We start from the raw sequence: 18,262 nt of genomic DNA, 5'->3' as shown, positions 1-18,262 counted from the left end.
TAATTTATAATATTGCAAAAGAAAAATTATTCATGAGTAGCAATAGAAAATTGGTTATTAGTAGAGATATTAATATTTCAAAAGAAAATGTACACGTATAAAGGTAATTTAATAATAATTGAAAGAATATATTATTTTATAATGCGAAATAAAAGTTTTCTGTAAGGCCAAACGTGAATACGTAAACGTAACCATGAAGCATTTCGTAAACACGTGTCTCCGGAATTGATGATTTGCAAAAATGGAACATGAATACCCAATGATTTAAAATGCGTTAAAAGTTCAAACTTTATTTTATTGATTAAAGGGCATAAAAATGATTAAGGGTTATAAAAAATAGCAGATTATTTATTATCTCTACAGTTGCTCATTAGTCATTAATTATCGGGCAGTACTGAGTACTTACTTACAGTTTCATTTTAAATCGTATGATCGCTATATTTTAATGGTCAGTTATGGACTTTCGATGAGTGCACAACGCGCGGACATGATCATAAAAACTCGAATTATATCGATAAAAATGAATGTAAAAAACAATAATATTTAATAAGGATCAATATACAATTATCGTCTACGTCGTCATTTTAATGCCATTTTGTGTAATAAGCAATTTACAATGTAATAGTGTATATTGTATCAATTTTTTTTTTTAAATACAAATTTTCATACATATTATGTATCACACCTACGACCTACGCTTCAAATTGTACAAGTTTCAATATATATATATATAATATGTATATATTATACCGCCATAGTTCTATTTATTTATACAAACGCCTACACAAATGTGTAAGACGTGAGATTACATTATGGCTGCACAAAAATCACCAGCATTTCTAGTTAAACGACTACGATTGGATTATATTATTACGCAATGATATAAAATATATTAAAATGTGACGTGCATTTGGCTAAAAGTATGTAATGTCGTTCGAAATAGCCTCAATTATTTTATTATTATCTGATGTCGTTATATCTCGTCGTTAAACGATTTCTTCACATGAATTCGGCCAAATAAAAATCTATGAGTTAATGGTCAGCCCCTCGGCGATCATTGGCATTTGACCGCAATAATGGTCAAATACTTGACAATAATAACATCTAATATAATGCGTTTTGTTTATTAGAGTAAAATAATATGATAATATAACGCATGATGCGTGGGAATAAGGCAAATTTAATGGTGAGATAAGAGACGTCATTTTTCGTTTGTAATCTGTGTCTCTAAGTTTTTACCGGCACTAGTGTTATTATGGCGTATTATTGAATTACATTTATGAATTAATTTTAAAAATGTTTATAATTTGTATTATTAAAATATCTCATTAATAGTACATTTATTAATTTGTATTGTATATTATCGTTAAATATTTTTTTATTTTACAATAGGGGAGGAGGAGGAGGAGAACACGTCTTAGATTCAGCATCTACAATATATCACCAGTACGACTGTTGAATATTAAAAGTGCACCAATAGTGTGCACGTCCTCTGACTTTCTGACACGATGAATAGGTAATAACAATAACGGTCGGTTTACCTACTGGCTTTTGGTCGATTTATCTATTTAAAAAAAGATAGAGCAAGTTCCGGGGGTAGCCTCATGTAGGTTTCCAGTAAGAAAGAATATAATATACACAGTATTCATCACGAATGTCTATAATAATATAATTAATAATAAAAAATGAAAATAATATATATTATCTGTATAAGGCACCAATATATATATATATATAAAAAGAAAAAAACATAAACATAATGTACAATTGTAAAATACAATTCAATAATAATTTGTTTTTACTTTTAAGACAGACTTGGTCCTAGGATAGGTCTGTTACTTATTACAATTGCAAATTTCCTATAATGATCAAAATAGTTTGATATACAAATTATTATAAAATATGATTATAAATAGTTCAAATTGTACAATAACAAGTTATTAATAATAATTCAATTTTCAAGTACCTATATTAATTCATCGTTACTTTAAATTAATATTTTATGCTTAAATGATGTAAGGCGAATGTTTATGTTCTTGTAATCATTTTTTAAACACTTAAATATTATACAATGTATTTATTATGTAATTCACGAAGAAAAAAACAATATTTTTCAATACCAGCTGCTGCATAAAGAAGGTGTTTCTGCAAATTGCCGTATAATAATATATTAGGTATGTTAATTCTGATGTTCTCATGATTATTTGTAAATAAATGAATACTACCTATGATAAATAATAATAATATATTATATATTATATCCCGTTTTTAGAATAGGAGTTTCATTAAATAGTTATTATTTACTCACATTTTTAATATAACGAGTGTTTTACACAAGCTATATGTAGGCTCATGTCTAGCACGCCATAATTATGTTATACTGCTTATAGTGACGCTGACAATTCATTTTGGTGTGAATACTTTTGTGGTTTCTTTGAAATTGATAGAATAAAAATAAAACACAATAATTATACTTTTAAATTGCAAATTGATCAGTTTTCTATTGTAATGAATAATTTTTGCGTGAATAAGTTAAAAACAATGTAACGAATAAGGGACAATAATTTGCACTTCTACACGAGCAATAGCCACACATACATAATAATATATTATTATTCGATACACCTTCAGGAGGTCTATTTTTATGTATTTTTATTTAGTTTTTATAACAATAAACAAACACGTTAAGAAATTAGCCTTTTTTTCATTTAAATTGAGATGATCAAACGTACTTGCGTTGTTTAGCTTTTACAGTCATACGTACAATTGTTTGCACTTTAAAATAATTTAAATATAATTGTATTTATATATTTTTTGTTGAAAAAAATTGGTTAGGTATTATGGTTTTAAGTTTTTACTATATCTAATAAGTATTTACAGCTATAAAGAGAACGCCTAAGTCCTAAGCTCATTAAATATTAATCAAAGATTAAAACAAAAAAAAAAAATAAAAATGTTTAATCTTTCATGAGGTAAATTGTTATAAACACTTTCATACATTAGACGTTTCTTACGTCGTTAGTTATTACTAACCATAACGAATTCCGTATCAGAAGACTTACATACAAAAATGATAAACTATATATACTAGATTATAAATGTATAAGTATAAAGAGTCATAAATTCAATCGGGTGCGTAATGATATAAATGGGGAAGAATAATAATTATTTTGACTACCTATACCAATTTACTTATATTAACAAGTATTAAGCCATGCACTAGATTGCATTTTTTATTAAATTTAAATTGTTATCATTATATCTGCTAAGAAAATCTATAGGAAATGTATTTTACCTTAAAGCGATGTGACTATTATTTTTCTACATACAGTCAAAGCATATAAAAAATGAAGTAATAATATACCTACATGATAATATGATTTAATAATGTAAGTATAAGTAAATATTTCTCGTACGTTCTTGTAATCATATATGTAATTTACGCCTCAATAAATATCTAATTGGCGGGAGGAGGGATAAACGCTTATTGATTAAGTCATGCGTATAGACAAGGGAGGGAAAACTTGATATTGGATTATGTAACGTCTAATGTTTAGTAATAATTTATGAATATTATGATAAAAATAAGAAAATATGAAAATATGATTGTTTAATTGTTGTTTGTTAGCACTTATACCTCGCCCATTATTATTTACTTAATACTTAAGTTATAAAATATTAAATAATATAAATATCACATAAACACGGTAGAATGGTTTAAGCTCCTGTCTAGGCCCAGATCACTAACCCCGTTGACTACGCTACTGTCATCAGCCATCGGTGATTCAAAACTATTTGAAATATTCAGGTTATAATTTTATGAGAGCATCCTTGCAACCACCTTATCACTTTTGATACTCACCTCCAAAATTCAGACCGTCTTATACCTACTAGTGTAAGAAATTCAAAAATATTCGTAAAGCAATTAAATTATTTACAATAGTATATTAGATTTTAAACTTTGCATGTACCTATAATCTATATTAATGTAAAGTTGATATATCGTGTCTTAACACTGTCGATCATCAAAACAAAAAAGAGACAATCCGTATATCCAGAATTATTAAATGTATAATTTTTGTATGAATTATAATTATGAAAATATGTAGATACATTTATATTTTAATTAAATTATGCGTTAGTCGGTTTTGTAATTTCATCACGATTTCAACAAGCATTTATATTATAAAATTTACTTCAAAAGACATTTCGTTTTTGCAAAATACAATACCTAAAGCGAATACATAATTGCGAATAATCACTACTTTAATGTCTAAAAATTATTTAAGATTCAATTGAGTGCTATTTTTTACAGGTTAATATTTTATACTGTGATTTATATCGTAGGTAGTAAAAATATTTAAAAAAAAAAAAAAAAAAAATTCCCACTAGTAGTTATGCGTTCGTTTTAGCTCATAACAATAGACGTATAAAAAATTATATTTTAAGACGATATCGTGACAATTTCAAGGTCTATGAAGTTAGTAGTCTACATTTAAAATTGTTGATTCAAGTTTTATCAATAATTATAATACGTTACTTGTTAGTATTTATAACCATAAATAGTTAATTTGTAAGTTCGGTTATTTATTACTTGTCTGCAAAAATTTGAATCGGAGCTAACTTTTTCGAGAACAGATCAATTTTTTGTTTTTTAAAGTTGTGGGATATGCTAAAATATTACACGAACTTTTAAAGTATTTATAGGCACAAATTAAAATTGTGTAAGCTATTTATTCTTTGATTACACAGATAGTAATAATGATTCATAGAGCTTTTAAATCTACGACAAGCGTGTAAAAGTTTAATGAGCTGTATGAAGCTTGACATAGTATAATTACTATCACTACTGAAAATCAATCTTTTTACAGTAATTTATCGTTAAATTTAAATACTAACACATCCATGGTAGGTAATGGTTGAATGCCCTATACAATAACGATCGAGGTACATATGAAAGTTCACATACCTACTCATACGTACATACAGCAAGATTATTTAGGTATACTTGTTTAAGCACTTGAGTCTGTGGTCCTGAGTTTCACTAACAGATACGATTGAAATCGTAATTACAACTAAAAATAATTAACAGATACAGTTATTTATATTTTTTTTAATAAAAATTATAGTTTAGTGAATTTTAAATACTTAGTTTAGTTAAAAAGTCACTTTTTTAAAGAAGAAGTGAACATTGCATATTTAAAAAAAAATAAATCCTAATCACAATTCACTATAGTTGTGCTTATGTACCTGTGTAAATATAGACTAATCACACGCAGTACCTACCTAAGTAAACTAGGATATCAGGTTTTCGGTTCACTGAAACATTGTGAACACGATATCGTCCAGTTTTTTGTAAATTTGTTGAAAATTATTCAGTGTACAGCAAAAGACCATACATCGTTTTCTTTTTTTAGACCTATTAGACCTCAAAATTTTTCCGTTATCGCTATTTTCAAACTTGTCTGGACATATTATGTCACCATAATATATTTGCAGGCATGGATCCAAAGCAAAGATCTGGGGAAGAGCAAACAATTTTTTTATAGGTACTTAGTTCATAATTTAAAATTTTTTTCGTAATAATAGTTATATAGGTAATCAATTAATTAATTAATGATTATTCAATATTAAATAATATTTATAAATTAAATAATAAAATCTAAACGTCTACCTACCTATTTATATTTTCGATTTTTCCAATATATATCCACTTTGTATAATATTATAATATATTATCAGACGTATATGTAATTTCAAATATATAGTAATATCAAGATCTATAGAATTATAAAAAAAAAATTGAGGAATAATATGTCTAAGACTCTAGACCCCCTGGATCCCTCCCTGCAACAGTGCCACATAAGTAGATTGAATTTGTTATCTTAATCTTCTCGTAAGGATTATTGAGATTAATGAATACAATGTTCTCTCCCGTGTTCAAGTTATACCTAGTAAAGCTTCTATATATATATAACGGAACGGGTATTTTAATTTTAGTGACCAGGTAAATTGGCGTCAAATCGCCCTCGCAGTCAGGAAGCATGCACGACATTTACGGACCAATAACAATGATAATGCGTTCGTTCAGTTTTTTTTCCGTTCAACTAGTTTTGGATTTCGTCTTCCACGTTGCGCCGAACACTCGAGTTAAGCCCCCTCCCATTGTGGTATCATGTTTTCATTATAAGACCTAAACATGTTATATACCTAATGTAGATAAGTACAAAAAAACATATATGATTAATAAGATGCACAATAAATTGTTTAATAATTTATCTAGGTACTTGAATTTGAAATTAGTTAATAATTAATTTAGGTGTACAATGTCAAATCTACCAGAGCGATATAGCCAAAGTAATTAAAATTTTTTTTACAAAAGAAAAATCTAAAATATTTAATAATATATAGTGTATACATTGCACAGGTACGTAGGTATAAGCAACTGGTTTGTTGGAAATAAATTAAAAAAAAAATAAATATTAAATCGATGAATTTCATTGGTAGGTAACCAATTTGATATTTTTAAAAACAAAATGGATTCTATACATGAAATTAGTTTAAAAAAAGCTTAAAAGCTGAAAATAAAAATACACAACTACACTATCCTATACAAGTCTTTTAAATATTAGATCGGTTGATTAGGCAAGTTTTTGCAAGAGTAGTTTGACAGGATTTTTTTATCTTTTCCATATTTTTACGCACTGATATATTTACTTACACACATTATTGAAATTAAAAGTTAATAAGCTGGAACAATTATTCAACTTGTATAATACATTTTTTAGCGAATGTTGATGGGTTTGAGTCATTTTATTCCGTCGTATATCAGATTATATTCTCTTAAAATATTTCTCTGTCACCATATTCCAAGAAGTTATTTCAACCATATGATGTTTCCTGTCTAAAAAATGTTATAAAAAAAATAAATAAATAAATAAATACCAATATACCTACCTTAAACAATTATAATTTATTAGAATATAAACACAAGTGTTAATTAAAAATGTCAGCGAGTCAATTTAGTGCACAACTTGCAGTTGAAGTTGGAATGGTCGTGAATATATCAAAATGGATCAATGCCTTATTTTACCAAAAATTGTATTAAATATTTATTCTTCAACTTGTAGATATTCGATTTCATAAAAATCATAAATATTGTTTCGTAAAAAATTTGACGTATTGCTAACAATTATTTTCTTTTATAAATATTTAGTATGTAGAATTTCACATGCTTTTGGTTTAGACATTGAAATCAAAAATAAGAAGAGCGAGGCTAAAAAAACATCATGTCCTATCTCACACATATTAAAAAAAATTTTCCCGATTATTTTGAATAGTTTTTCATAGGTCATTCAAATACGAATAATAGTAGATACTTGACACTAATTTTTATCAAAATAAATGTTAATATCAGAATTTTATAAACAAAATTCATTTTTAATTTTTTGAAAAAAAAAAAACGCTACGTCAAATACTATGAAAGTTAAATACACATGATTTATTCACATGTCAATTAGAAATTACAGAAAAAACAGAGTTATAATAAATTATTGGGGCGCAATACAAAAATAATATATTTGGCGTGTCGTACGTGTAGTTTATGAATGATTATAATAGACATATAAAATGGAATTTCAAAAATAAAAAAAGACGCGTTTCTTTGTTTTTGAATGGCAATTTTTTGAAACCGTAACAACTATACTTCTTAATGAATTTTGATAGATTTTTTTCTGAAAATATTGATGTCAAAATTATTAATTTAGATTAATTAGTTTGTTGTCTACAGCACTCTAAGTTTAGCGAAATCGTGAAAGCTTTAATTAAAATAAACTTCCTTAAAATTAAAACCAAATAATTTTTTTTTTTTAGCTGTTCTTAATACAATTTAATATCTTTATATAGTCTTAAATCAGCCACCTAATGACACAAATACAGACTCATAAAATTAATTTAATTTGATAAATTAATAATTTATGAGAAGCCATGTAATACATTTACAGTTGTTATTACTCAGCAAATAATATTTTATCAATATTTAAAAGAAACTTTAAATGTCTATAAATAACTCAAAGTGAAATCATTTTCAAAAAAATACAAGTATTTATATTTACTTGTTTTTGAATTATTATAAACAATAAGAAACAAAAATTGTTAGAGGATAAATAGTGATTGTTTCTTTGCATAAGTACCTTTAGGGATTTAGGATGTTCAACCTTCTTCACATCTTAATTTTCAAATCCAAATATATAATATATTAACGTAACTCTTTCAATTGGAAATTTCAGTATTCTAACTACTGCTAAAATATCATATTTTTTATTCTAGATTAAGAATCAGTTTTAGTTAATTTAACAACCTGACAAAATATAGTTATCTATTGTGAAAAAAAAAAAATGTTGGAACATAACAGTTAACAGAAGACAAAAGTGATACATTTAATTAGACATGTCTATTGTTATTATTAGCTTCATATCCAAAATGTATTAGCTTAGGAAAATCCAATTAGCACAATGTATTGTAGATTTAGTTTATTAATTACACTTTACATGTAAAATATAAAAAAAAGGAATTAGTTAAACTTAGGCAAAATACATTTATTAAAGAAATAATACAGTAGGCACTAAAATGCAGTTCTTGATCAATTTAATTTATAAATGTATAGGTGTATAAATAATACATGACGGTAGGTACAAAAAAGGGTGATTAAATTATAAGTATTTAATTTGTTTAACCCTAAATGTACACTTTAATTAATACAACTTAACAAATAAGATGTATAGCTTATATAAGACATAATATGATAAAATTAATAAAAAAATTCTTAGTTTAAAACTAAAATTAGCTTAAGTTTTCAGTCGTTTGTAAGCACAGATATGCGCATCAACAACATTATTTTCAAATGGAATGTTTTTTCTTTTTTTGTTTAAATATAATATAAATAAAATGTTTGTCTATCATTTACAAAGTTTTCAAAATAATAAAGTACATATCACAAATGGCAACAATACAAAATAATAATTCATACAAACTAACAAATATTTTTAGAGGAAAAAAAAATTAATTTTAATGAACTTACTACATACCTTCTAAAATCAGGATAAAATAAAATACATTCTTATAGTATATAAATAAAAAATAATAATATAGTTATTTGTTGAGGATACAAACACAAAAAAAAAAAAAAAATCAACAAAATCTTTGATTTAACGAAGTAATAATCTACAATAATGATAATAAAACTAATTTAATTTTGTAAATATTAACACGTGGGTATCTCCTAAATTTTTTATGTAGTATAGTTGAATGTTGTAATAATAATATTTTATCAAGTATTACAGTGTTCAAGCAAAAAGTATGGTAGTAAAATATAAACTATGATTAAAATAATATGGAATGGATTTAAAAATATTTTGATTTTTAAACATAATATTTTACGGTTATCTCTTAGTAAATTGAATTCTGTATGCCAATCTGTGCATAATAATTAACCCTGATTGATTTTTCATATATTTACAAATAAGTACAATGCATTTAAAAAGTTGACAGTTCAAAATGATCCAATGGCAGTATACAAATATTATTAAAACATTTAAGTATCTAAAAAAATAAACATCGATCGCCAATAACACAGTTGCGTAACATTTATGAATCAAATTTATTGAAACCGCGTTCAAGGGGGAAAAAACCCTTTCCCCGGAAAATTAAAAAAAAAAAAAAAATGAGAATTTCATGAAATTCTATAGAAAAATATGCAAGTAATTATTGGGAAGCGATTTAACTTAAATTATAAACATTGCGTAAGCGAAACAAATTTTATACATAGTTTAATGTTGACGCCTACAAAGATTTGTGATTTTGTTACAAAAAAAAAAAAAAAAATGAAAATAATATAATTAGACTAAAGCAGTCTGTTTTTGAGATCACGAATCAATTTTTTGAATTCATATACAAAAATTTGACTTCGTTACTGTCAATAATACACAAAACAATTAATAGTTGAAATGAAAATAAAAATATTTTTAATAAATATTGTTATTAGATAATCGTCATTAGAGTACACAGTCAACTCTCTGTACAAATGATTCGTTTTTAATATTTAATGTAGTCGGTAGTAAAAGTCTAGGTATGTACTCGCTATATAACCTTACAGATAACATATGCACCGGTAACTGATTATTTAGAGCGAATTTCAAATGAGTGTTAGCACCACGACTCGGGATGAGTATTACGGTACGTTTCACTTTCTTCATCGCTTGGATCTTCTCCGTACATGTCCGCCAGTTTGCGGAATCGTGGTCCAAAGTTAGAAAGGTAATCAAAGTTTAAGTCCCCATCGTCCGTACCTGTAAACGCATCATAGTGAGTAAATAAAATTAAATATTGAAAGAACAAAAATTCTTTTGAATGATAAAAAAATCAAACTAACCTGAAGCTAATGATGAAAGTGATCCAACTGAATTGCCTTCTCCTTCATACATATAATTACGGACGTCGTCATATGGACCTAAATCTGGATCGTTATCTACAGAGTTCAACTTGTCGCCAAGGAAGCCACAAATATCAGGAACTTCATCTGGAGCTGAAAAGTAAAATAGTTATGATGAATATTAAATATCATAAATAACAGTATATGAAGAGTATAAAATATTATGATACTGTATACAACGAAAATTATGTTGAAAATCAAAATTATTGTTCGTAAAATGCAAAAATATATTAGAATTAGAGGATTGTTCTATTAGTACTTATTTGAATCATTTACTAGTGAAGCATTAACTACTCTAGTAATTAAATATTTAGAGACATTAAAGCATATTATGCACATGAAAACTTCAACAGTTAGGTTTATGCAGTTTAAATATTAAAATGAGTATATTAGCGGTTTAGCGTAAAATTAATAAATGTATAATTTTGAAGTTAATTCTAAGCATATAAATTATCTTTTGAACAAAGAGATAAATTGGTTTTACAATGCATTTTTAATTTAAGTATTTATGTTTACGGATTGAACAAGTAATGTTAATCCTAGCGTTATTTTTGCACAAACATAATTTTCCAATTTCAATGTATTACTATTAAACATGAATATCACAAAGGCATACCACGTTTTTGTAATAGATTTCCAGCATCATCAAATCCTTGTACAGGTTCCGAGCCATCGTACATAAGCCGCAAAACGTTCAAATCATAGCCGGTCATATCTCCTTCGCCGCCACCTTCATCTTCGTAGTTAATTATGTTTTCTCTAATATCATCAGTGTCTTTGTACAAATCATCAGACTTTCTTCTATGTACCACTACTGCTAACAGCAATACTAAACGAGTACAAAGTTTTATTATTTTAGTAATGTCGAAGATTAGTGTTTTTGATGAGTATAAACTTACTCAATAAGACAGCTAGGCACACAAAAATAGCTATCAGGAAGCTAGCGTCAATACCAAATGACACAGCGACTGCTGTACCGTGGGTACATGAAAAATCAACATTGCGAGACATACTAGGGGCGCCCAAGTTGTATAGATGGCCGTTGAAAGTTAAATTACGTATACAACCATTGAATCCGTTGGAAAACGGTTTATGGGTCCAATTCCGCGTGGATGCTATTGCTCTTAGGTCGACAAACGATCCACCGAGCTGTAATGGTCCATTGACGTTCAAATACTCGTTAATTCCTATTGGAGGGCTAAGGCTCAAGCAAGACGGAAGATTGCAGCTGTCTACTTTCATTTCAATGCTCTGAAATGGATCAACAATTATAGTTTGTGATAAAAATAAATAATTATGTTAGTATAATAATGAATTATAAGTACAGTTTTAGTCCAAATAATCTCTATGCGATGTGGTTCTCCGTCAGAAATTTTGATTTGTTTTTGTCCTATTTTTAGTGTTCCCGAACCATAGTCTACCAAAAGTACGGGAAAACCGTCTTTGAGCTCCAGTGACATGAAATCTATAAGGATATAATCATGTTTAATAAAAGACATTTTGAGTTGACTTGATTAGTTCCAAATACCTTGAACAGACAGTGGAGAAGGTTTAACACTGCTGGGCCCGGCATAAAACAACAGACCATTGTCAGCAGAGGTGCGTACTTCCAGTGACATGTGAGACTCCATGCACGATTGTAGGGACGGATATAAGGCATAACCATCGCCGTAAAAACCAATGCTGAGGATTTCACATCGAGGTCCTTCAAAACCAGCCGGACACTGACATCCAGAGCTTAAAAGTATAGAAAAAAAAAAAAAAAAAAAAAAGGTATCACCAACCGAACTATTTAAATACAAATGTAAATCGTATGTGAAAAACTTACCCATCCGATGTTGGACTACCACCGTTGTGACACGTGATTTTAGTAGTAGCTCTCTGTTCACACTGGCAAAATGGATCTATCACGGCTCGTATCCCGACAAAAGAAGTGGTATTTGTATAAACAGCAGCTGGTTCGTTGCTTTTATTTAAGAAATTCGTACAGGATGATTCACAATAGAGTTTCTCGACGAGACATTCATCAATATTGACCATGAGGAAAGTGACGCCCAACTCTTTTTCGAGCTATAAAACATATTACAAAAACAACAATCACGTAATAAGCCCAAATAAATAGGTAAAACAATTTATGATCCTTACCTCTGCTTGGTGTTTATCGATAGCAGCATTGATTCTCTCAGGTTGATAATACGGGGAACCGTGAGCGGAAAAACGAACATCCAGTTGTGTGGTATTGGGGTTGTGAGGGGAATGTAGAATAGTGAACACGTCGACATTTTCAACGGTGGCGTTTAAAATCGAAGCCAACCGTTTTTTTAAAATAGTCGCCTTACTCACGTTGTCCTAAATTAACGTAAAAAAGTAACATAGAAATATTATAAATTGCTTAGATGGATAACGATAATGGGTTTTACTAAAACCATACATACCGGACCGGGGGTAATAAACTCTTCAGCTGAAATTCCCGCTAATCTAACTGATCCCGACTTATCAACAGCTTCTTCGGGTATTTCTTTAACAGTGACAACGACAGTTGAATTCACCGTGTGTTTGGCAATCTTTGTTCCCTGTTCCGTGATTTCAAACTCTAGGACAAAAGTCTGTTCTTTGGTGTTTTGAAGCATGGTGATCATTCCAGTTTCTGATTTAAGGTCGAAACGTTCGTGTGGCCCATGCAACCACTTGAACTTTTTGTCGGGCAAGTCCCAGTCGTCCAAGTCGTCAACGTAGACACGTCCAATTTCCATGTCTGGAGATTCGCCTTTATATGTGTACACAAATATAGAGCTCCTACCAGGCTTCATGGGATTGTCATTCTCATCGCCAATTACTACTTGGAGAGTACTTGTCCCAGTCAAACTAGGTATTCCACTATCAGTTATTGTAATAGGTATATTATAGAATTTTTTCTCTTCACGATCAAACGTGGTTAGTGCCTGAAGTTCAACCCCTGAAAATGATATAGAGCACGTTAGTAAAATTTTAAAAAAGGTTAATTTATTAACCTATATATTAACAAACCGGAAATTCCAAATTTTGTTTTGATTTCATAGGAGGCATCAGATGAGATGAAAAATTCAAATGGTGCACCGTTTTCAGGCCCATCATTGTCTTTGGCGGATAATCGTGTTATTGTTCCGGATAATTGATTCTCACGCCAAACAACAGGTTGAGGCTGAAAACAACAACAAATAAATGAATTACAAAAACTGGTTACTTATCATAACTAAGCGGTATTTTACAAAAATTTTATTTTTTTAATTAATAAATGTAATATATTTTTTAAGTTATAGTATGATATCTTTTATGAAATAATTCAATCAAAGGTTCCATTCATGGACTATCGAGATCAATTTTACTTTATTGCCAGGTAAACCGATCAATCGGTCTTAAAAGTGTACCACAAAACTAATTAAAATAAATTTAATAAAATAAAAAATGGTATTTATTTTGAGTGCATAACGCGCAGTCATCTTAAACAAGAAAAACAAATATACTCAATTCAATTATTATTATAATTATTATTGATAACTTACCATGTCTAAATACGGTGCATTGTCGTTGATGTCTCTGAGTGCAATGATCACTTCTGTGGTCTGTTGCAAGCTCTTTGGGCCACCACCTTCGTCGCTTGCTTGTATGATCACTTGCCACGTAGCATAACCGTTTGGTGGATCGCGGTCGAGGGGTTTTATGAGCGATAAACATCCGTTTTTGTTGATGGTCATTAACTTCCGTTGATCGTCCTTCACCACAGAGTAAACGATACGCTGGTCCATAGATCGGTCCTGAATATCCGGATCGTATGCTTCCAACTACAGGAGGGGGGAACAGATATTTTAGACGTCGCGAAAAAATTCTACTCAAACAAAATGCGCGCGCACACACGAAATACTATTTCGAAATCGCTTACCGTTGTAATGCAGCCCGGTACGAGTTCCTCTTCCGTGATCGTTATGTTCCCTTCGTACGGTTGGAATACTGGCGGGTTGTCGTTGACGTTGGATATTTTTATCTCGACGGTGCAATAGTCCTCGTACGCTCCGTCGAACGCTCTCACTTTCAACACATACTGTGGGATTTCATACGATAAACATAATTATAGTTATTGCACAGACTTTGGCAAAAACAACGCTTGTGCGATAATAAGTGGGCGGCACTCACGTCGGTGATGTTTTCGTAATCCAGCTGACTGTTGACTTTGATTTTTCCGGTTGTGTTTTCGATCAGGAACGCGTTGTAGATGTTGCCGTCCACGATGCTGTACGTGACCGGGGACGCGGTGTCGTCGTCCAGGGCCTTCACTTCCGTGACCAGAGCGTTCAAGTTGGCGTCTTCCGGTATCTCTTCCGCTTCGTAGACCGACTGGGTGAAATGAGGGGGATGGTCGTTTTTGTCGGCGATTTCGATCCGGAACACTTGCTCGCCTGCACAACGACATTTATACACATATAAATAAACGTACAACACCGCTATGAATATAGTCGTGGAGCTTAAGTAACGGCGTGGGCGTGACGGTAAGATTTGTTTATTTGGTCGAACGTCTGCGAGGAGGGTTGATAATTATTGTTTTAATATTACGAGTCTACGTTTATAACAGTTAAATTCAGCCAGTGGCCTTAATTAGAAATTCGTTTCAGGGAGGGATTATATCTGCATTGTTTTTCTACGAACATATTATTATCATACATTCGCGACCCTATTTCATCATTTAGTTTGGGCATCCAAATAGTTTAAAATACAACATTCACAGTATGCAAAACTAGCGTATGGTATAATGTAAGTTATAATCTAGTTGTTATTTTATTTATTTTTTTTAAAGACTCTTCAAAAAACTTTAATTTTTTCCGACAAATGTAGTTATAAAATAAACACGATAATTTCTGTGTTTCTCTAACTATAAAAACAATACGATAATAGGCGAATGATTTATTTTTAAACCAGTCAATTTGTTATTGTTTACTTCAATTATTGTAAAGGATATAACTTTGGAAACTTTAAGTCAAAATATTAGGAGGTGTCTTTGTACTTTGTTAGGTAGTTACCAATATTATTATCGACCAGAACCTAGTCACCTACAACCCCGTTACCGGCAGTTTATTACATAGGTACTTGGTTAGCATTCTATCGAAAGACAAACGTCTTCCTTCGCGCCCTAGTGTACTCACCCTTGTTGTGTTCACCAGTCGAGTACAGGGCCGACGGCGCGTTGTCCGTAGCGATCACCTTTACATTGTACACGTCCTGTTTCTCACGGTCAAACATCACTAACGTGGTAATGTTACCGGTGTAAGGGTCAATGGCGAAGTACTCGCGGTTGTCGGCCAACTCATACGTGACGCGGTTGTTGGCCATGCTTGAGTCAGCGTCGATCGCTCGGACCTGCATTACGGCTGTGCCGGCCGGTTCGTTCTCCAGCACGGAACCGGATACGACTTCGGTGAACACCGGTATGTTGTCGTTAACGTCTTCCACTTGGATATTCAACTGGTGTTCTGCTGCCAGGTTGTGTTTGTTCTGTTTACACACACAAAAAAAAAGCACATGTATTATGTGTGTACACCTCGTACAATAATTTATAGCGTTTATCTATATTAGCTCTAAGCGGACGACGTTTGTCGACTTTCAGATTTAATCAAGAAATGAATTTTATAAGAATTGTAGAAAACATAATAATATGTACATGCTTGGCTTTGCGCAGTAAACGTCCACCTTTAGACAGGTCTTTTAGCGGGAGTCTTGAAAAAAAAAGTTATCAATTTTTGAATTTTGTATAATTTTATTAAATTATCTGACTATGAAAAATGAAAAACCCATTACAGTCTACACAGAAATGAGACTTACTTTAATTTATTTTTTTACCCACTCACTACCATAATATTATGTATTCATAACATGATTAGAAGTTCCAAACTTTTATTATAAACCATGGGTCAGGTATCCGGGAAATGGCACATATAATTTTTCAATAAAACGCAATATAATTGTTTCTTATAGTTATGTAAAAGAACAGATTGTATAGGTCTTGCATTATTTTTTTTTAATGAAACGATAAAAAAAAAGTTAATATTAGTTTTCGGGTTATTTTTCAATCTGAAATAATAGCCGGTGGTTTACGGGGCAATTTAATTTAAGACGATAATATTTTTAAAGTGAAATTATAAATTTTAATTAACAATAGTCGGTAATTAAAATAGTTGAGGTTCAGCACAAAGACAAATGAGACTCCGGAATGTATACCCGCATAATGTATTTGTTTCAATCTTACTAACGTTACAACTCATTAAATGTACGTTCTAAAAAAGTTCATTTTTTGTTGTTTGCTTAAATATTATAGTGAATTAGTTTATAATTATTAAATTTAAAGTAAACATAATTTATATAATGTTGGAATCTTTACAAGCTTTTAATAGTTTTTGCTTTTAATTTTTTATAACATGTCAATTAACCCTTCAATTTAAAATTAACGTTACAGGATTTTGTAGAACACAAATTTGTTATGTCGTAGGGTTATAAAACTGAGACAGACAACAAATAGATGTGATGTGTGAAACGTCTTCATAAAATATTTCGAAGACAGCAGTCAGGGCTGTAGTATAATACACCCATACATTAAAATCTTTTGTTGTATATTATTCTTACAATAATATACTACACACTCACGGATTGTCTTGACAGTTGTCGGGTATATTTACACTAATATTATAATATAACGTATATAATATTATATGCGGCGGAATATAATATTATGTAAATAACACAACATTTTACCTGTATTCGAATGTTAAGAATATACTCGGATATCGATTCGTAGTCCATATGTCTCGACAATCTGATATGAGCGGTGTTTCCTTCGGATTCCAATCGGAAAGTGTTCAATTTGTTTGATTGTTCCGTCCGGCCTGGCACCAATTCGAAAACCGGAGATTTTTCATCCGTGTTCGATCTACATAATACATGTTTAAAGAGGCCGGGCCAAACCCGATAATAAATTATAACAGTGTTTTGCAAGCGCGGGAATTGTTTTTTGGGAGTTGGCGGTTTATATAGTTATAAATTATTGCAGGGGTGTGAAACACCACAACTTACGCCGCGATGATGGTGGCGATGTCAAAACTGAAATTAGTCAGGTTTTCCGGCAGATAGATGGTTTCATCGGGCTGGACGGATATGAACGTCGGTGCTTTTTTGTGTGATTCGACCACTAAGATCTCTAGATCCATTGTAGCCGACTTTGGAACCACGCCTTGATCGGTGGCAGTAGCTCGCATTTTGAACTTATAGCCGGGATCTCGCTAATAAAAAAAAAAAAAAAAAATTATAATAATTTATACATTGGTTTTAAGGGGAAAAATTAATTTATATAAAATATAATCGATTTAATTACGATATATACATACATCGATTGTGCGATCTAAGTAAATGACGCCTGTGTTTTGATCGATACGGAAATAATTCGAGTCCTGCGGCATTCTGGGCGACAGATCGTATTGTATAGCACTGTTTATACCGTCGTCAATATCCGTGGCCGATATTCTCATCACTTCGCTTTTGGACAGTAAGTCTTGGGGTACAGATTCAACGTAGTTCTTAAAAAATAAAATAAAATAATAAACATCTGCACATAAATTACAACTGTTACAATCGCTTAAAAGCAATACGAATTGATAATACAAAAATATCATAAAAACAAAATAACATGCGGCATGCATTTCAAACGTTTTTTTTTCTTACATAATTTTGTGTTAAATGACGACTTGTTAAGTT

At 30.2% G+C, this 18,262-nt stretch overlaps 1 protein-coding gene across 2 annotated transcripts in view; it reads right to left on the bottom strand.

Moving 5' to 3' along the window:
• Nucleotides 1–9,167: 9,167 nt before the first annotated feature.
• The window catches only part of LOC112594088 (DE-cadherin), a 94,641-nt gene continuing 85,546 nt past the window's right edge, over nucleotides 9,168–18,262 (bottom strand). For both annotated transcript variants that reach the window (XM_025338709.1, XM_025338710.1), the window contains 17 exons: nucleotides 17,896–18,084; nucleotides 17,585–17,790; nucleotides 17,267–17,441; nucleotides 15,664–16,012; nucleotides 14,660–14,922; nucleotides 14,409–14,567; nucleotides 14,032–14,310; nucleotides 13,517–13,670; nucleotides 12,925–13,445; nucleotides 12,635–12,838; nucleotides 12,318–12,559; nucleotides 12,018–12,226; nucleotides 11,815–11,954; nucleotides 11,389–11,740; nucleotides 11,106–11,318; nucleotides 10,430–10,582; nucleotides 9,168–10,346 (listed from right to left, as the gene is read on the bottom strand). In XM_025338709.1, coding sequence (XP_025194494.1) covers nucleotides 10,204–10,346; nucleotides 10,430–10,582; nucleotides 11,106–11,318; nucleotides 11,389–11,740; nucleotides 11,815–11,954; nucleotides 12,018–12,226; nucleotides 12,318–12,559; nucleotides 12,635–12,838; nucleotides 12,925–13,445; nucleotides 13,517–13,670; nucleotides 14,032–14,310; nucleotides 14,409–14,567; nucleotides 14,660–14,922; nucleotides 15,664–16,012; nucleotides 17,267–17,441; nucleotides 17,585–17,790; nucleotides 17,896–18,084 — 3,951 coding nt within the window. In that variant the 3' untranslated portion in view covers nucleotides 9,168–10,203. The remainder of the gene's footprint in view (nucleotides 10,347–10,429; nucleotides 10,583–11,105; nucleotides 11,319–11,388; nucleotides 11,741–11,814; nucleotides 11,955–12,017; nucleotides 12,227–12,317; nucleotides 12,560–12,634; nucleotides 12,839–12,924; nucleotides 13,446–13,516; nucleotides 13,671–14,031; nucleotides 14,311–14,408; nucleotides 14,568–14,659; nucleotides 14,923–15,663; nucleotides 16,013–17,266; nucleotides 17,442–17,584; nucleotides 17,791–17,895; nucleotides 18,085–18,262) is intronic.

The sequence above is a fragment of the Melanaphis sacchari genome, unplaced genomic scaffold, assembly GCF_002803265.2.
Source record: "Melanaphis sacchari strain LSU unplaced genomic scaffold, SCAv2.0 Contig21_pilon_pilon, whole genome shotgun sequence".
NCBI lineage: Eukaryota > Metazoa > Arthropoda > Insecta > Hemiptera > Aphididae > Melanaphis > Melanaphis sacchari.
This window is presented reverse-complemented; position numbering and strand designations above follow the sequence as displayed.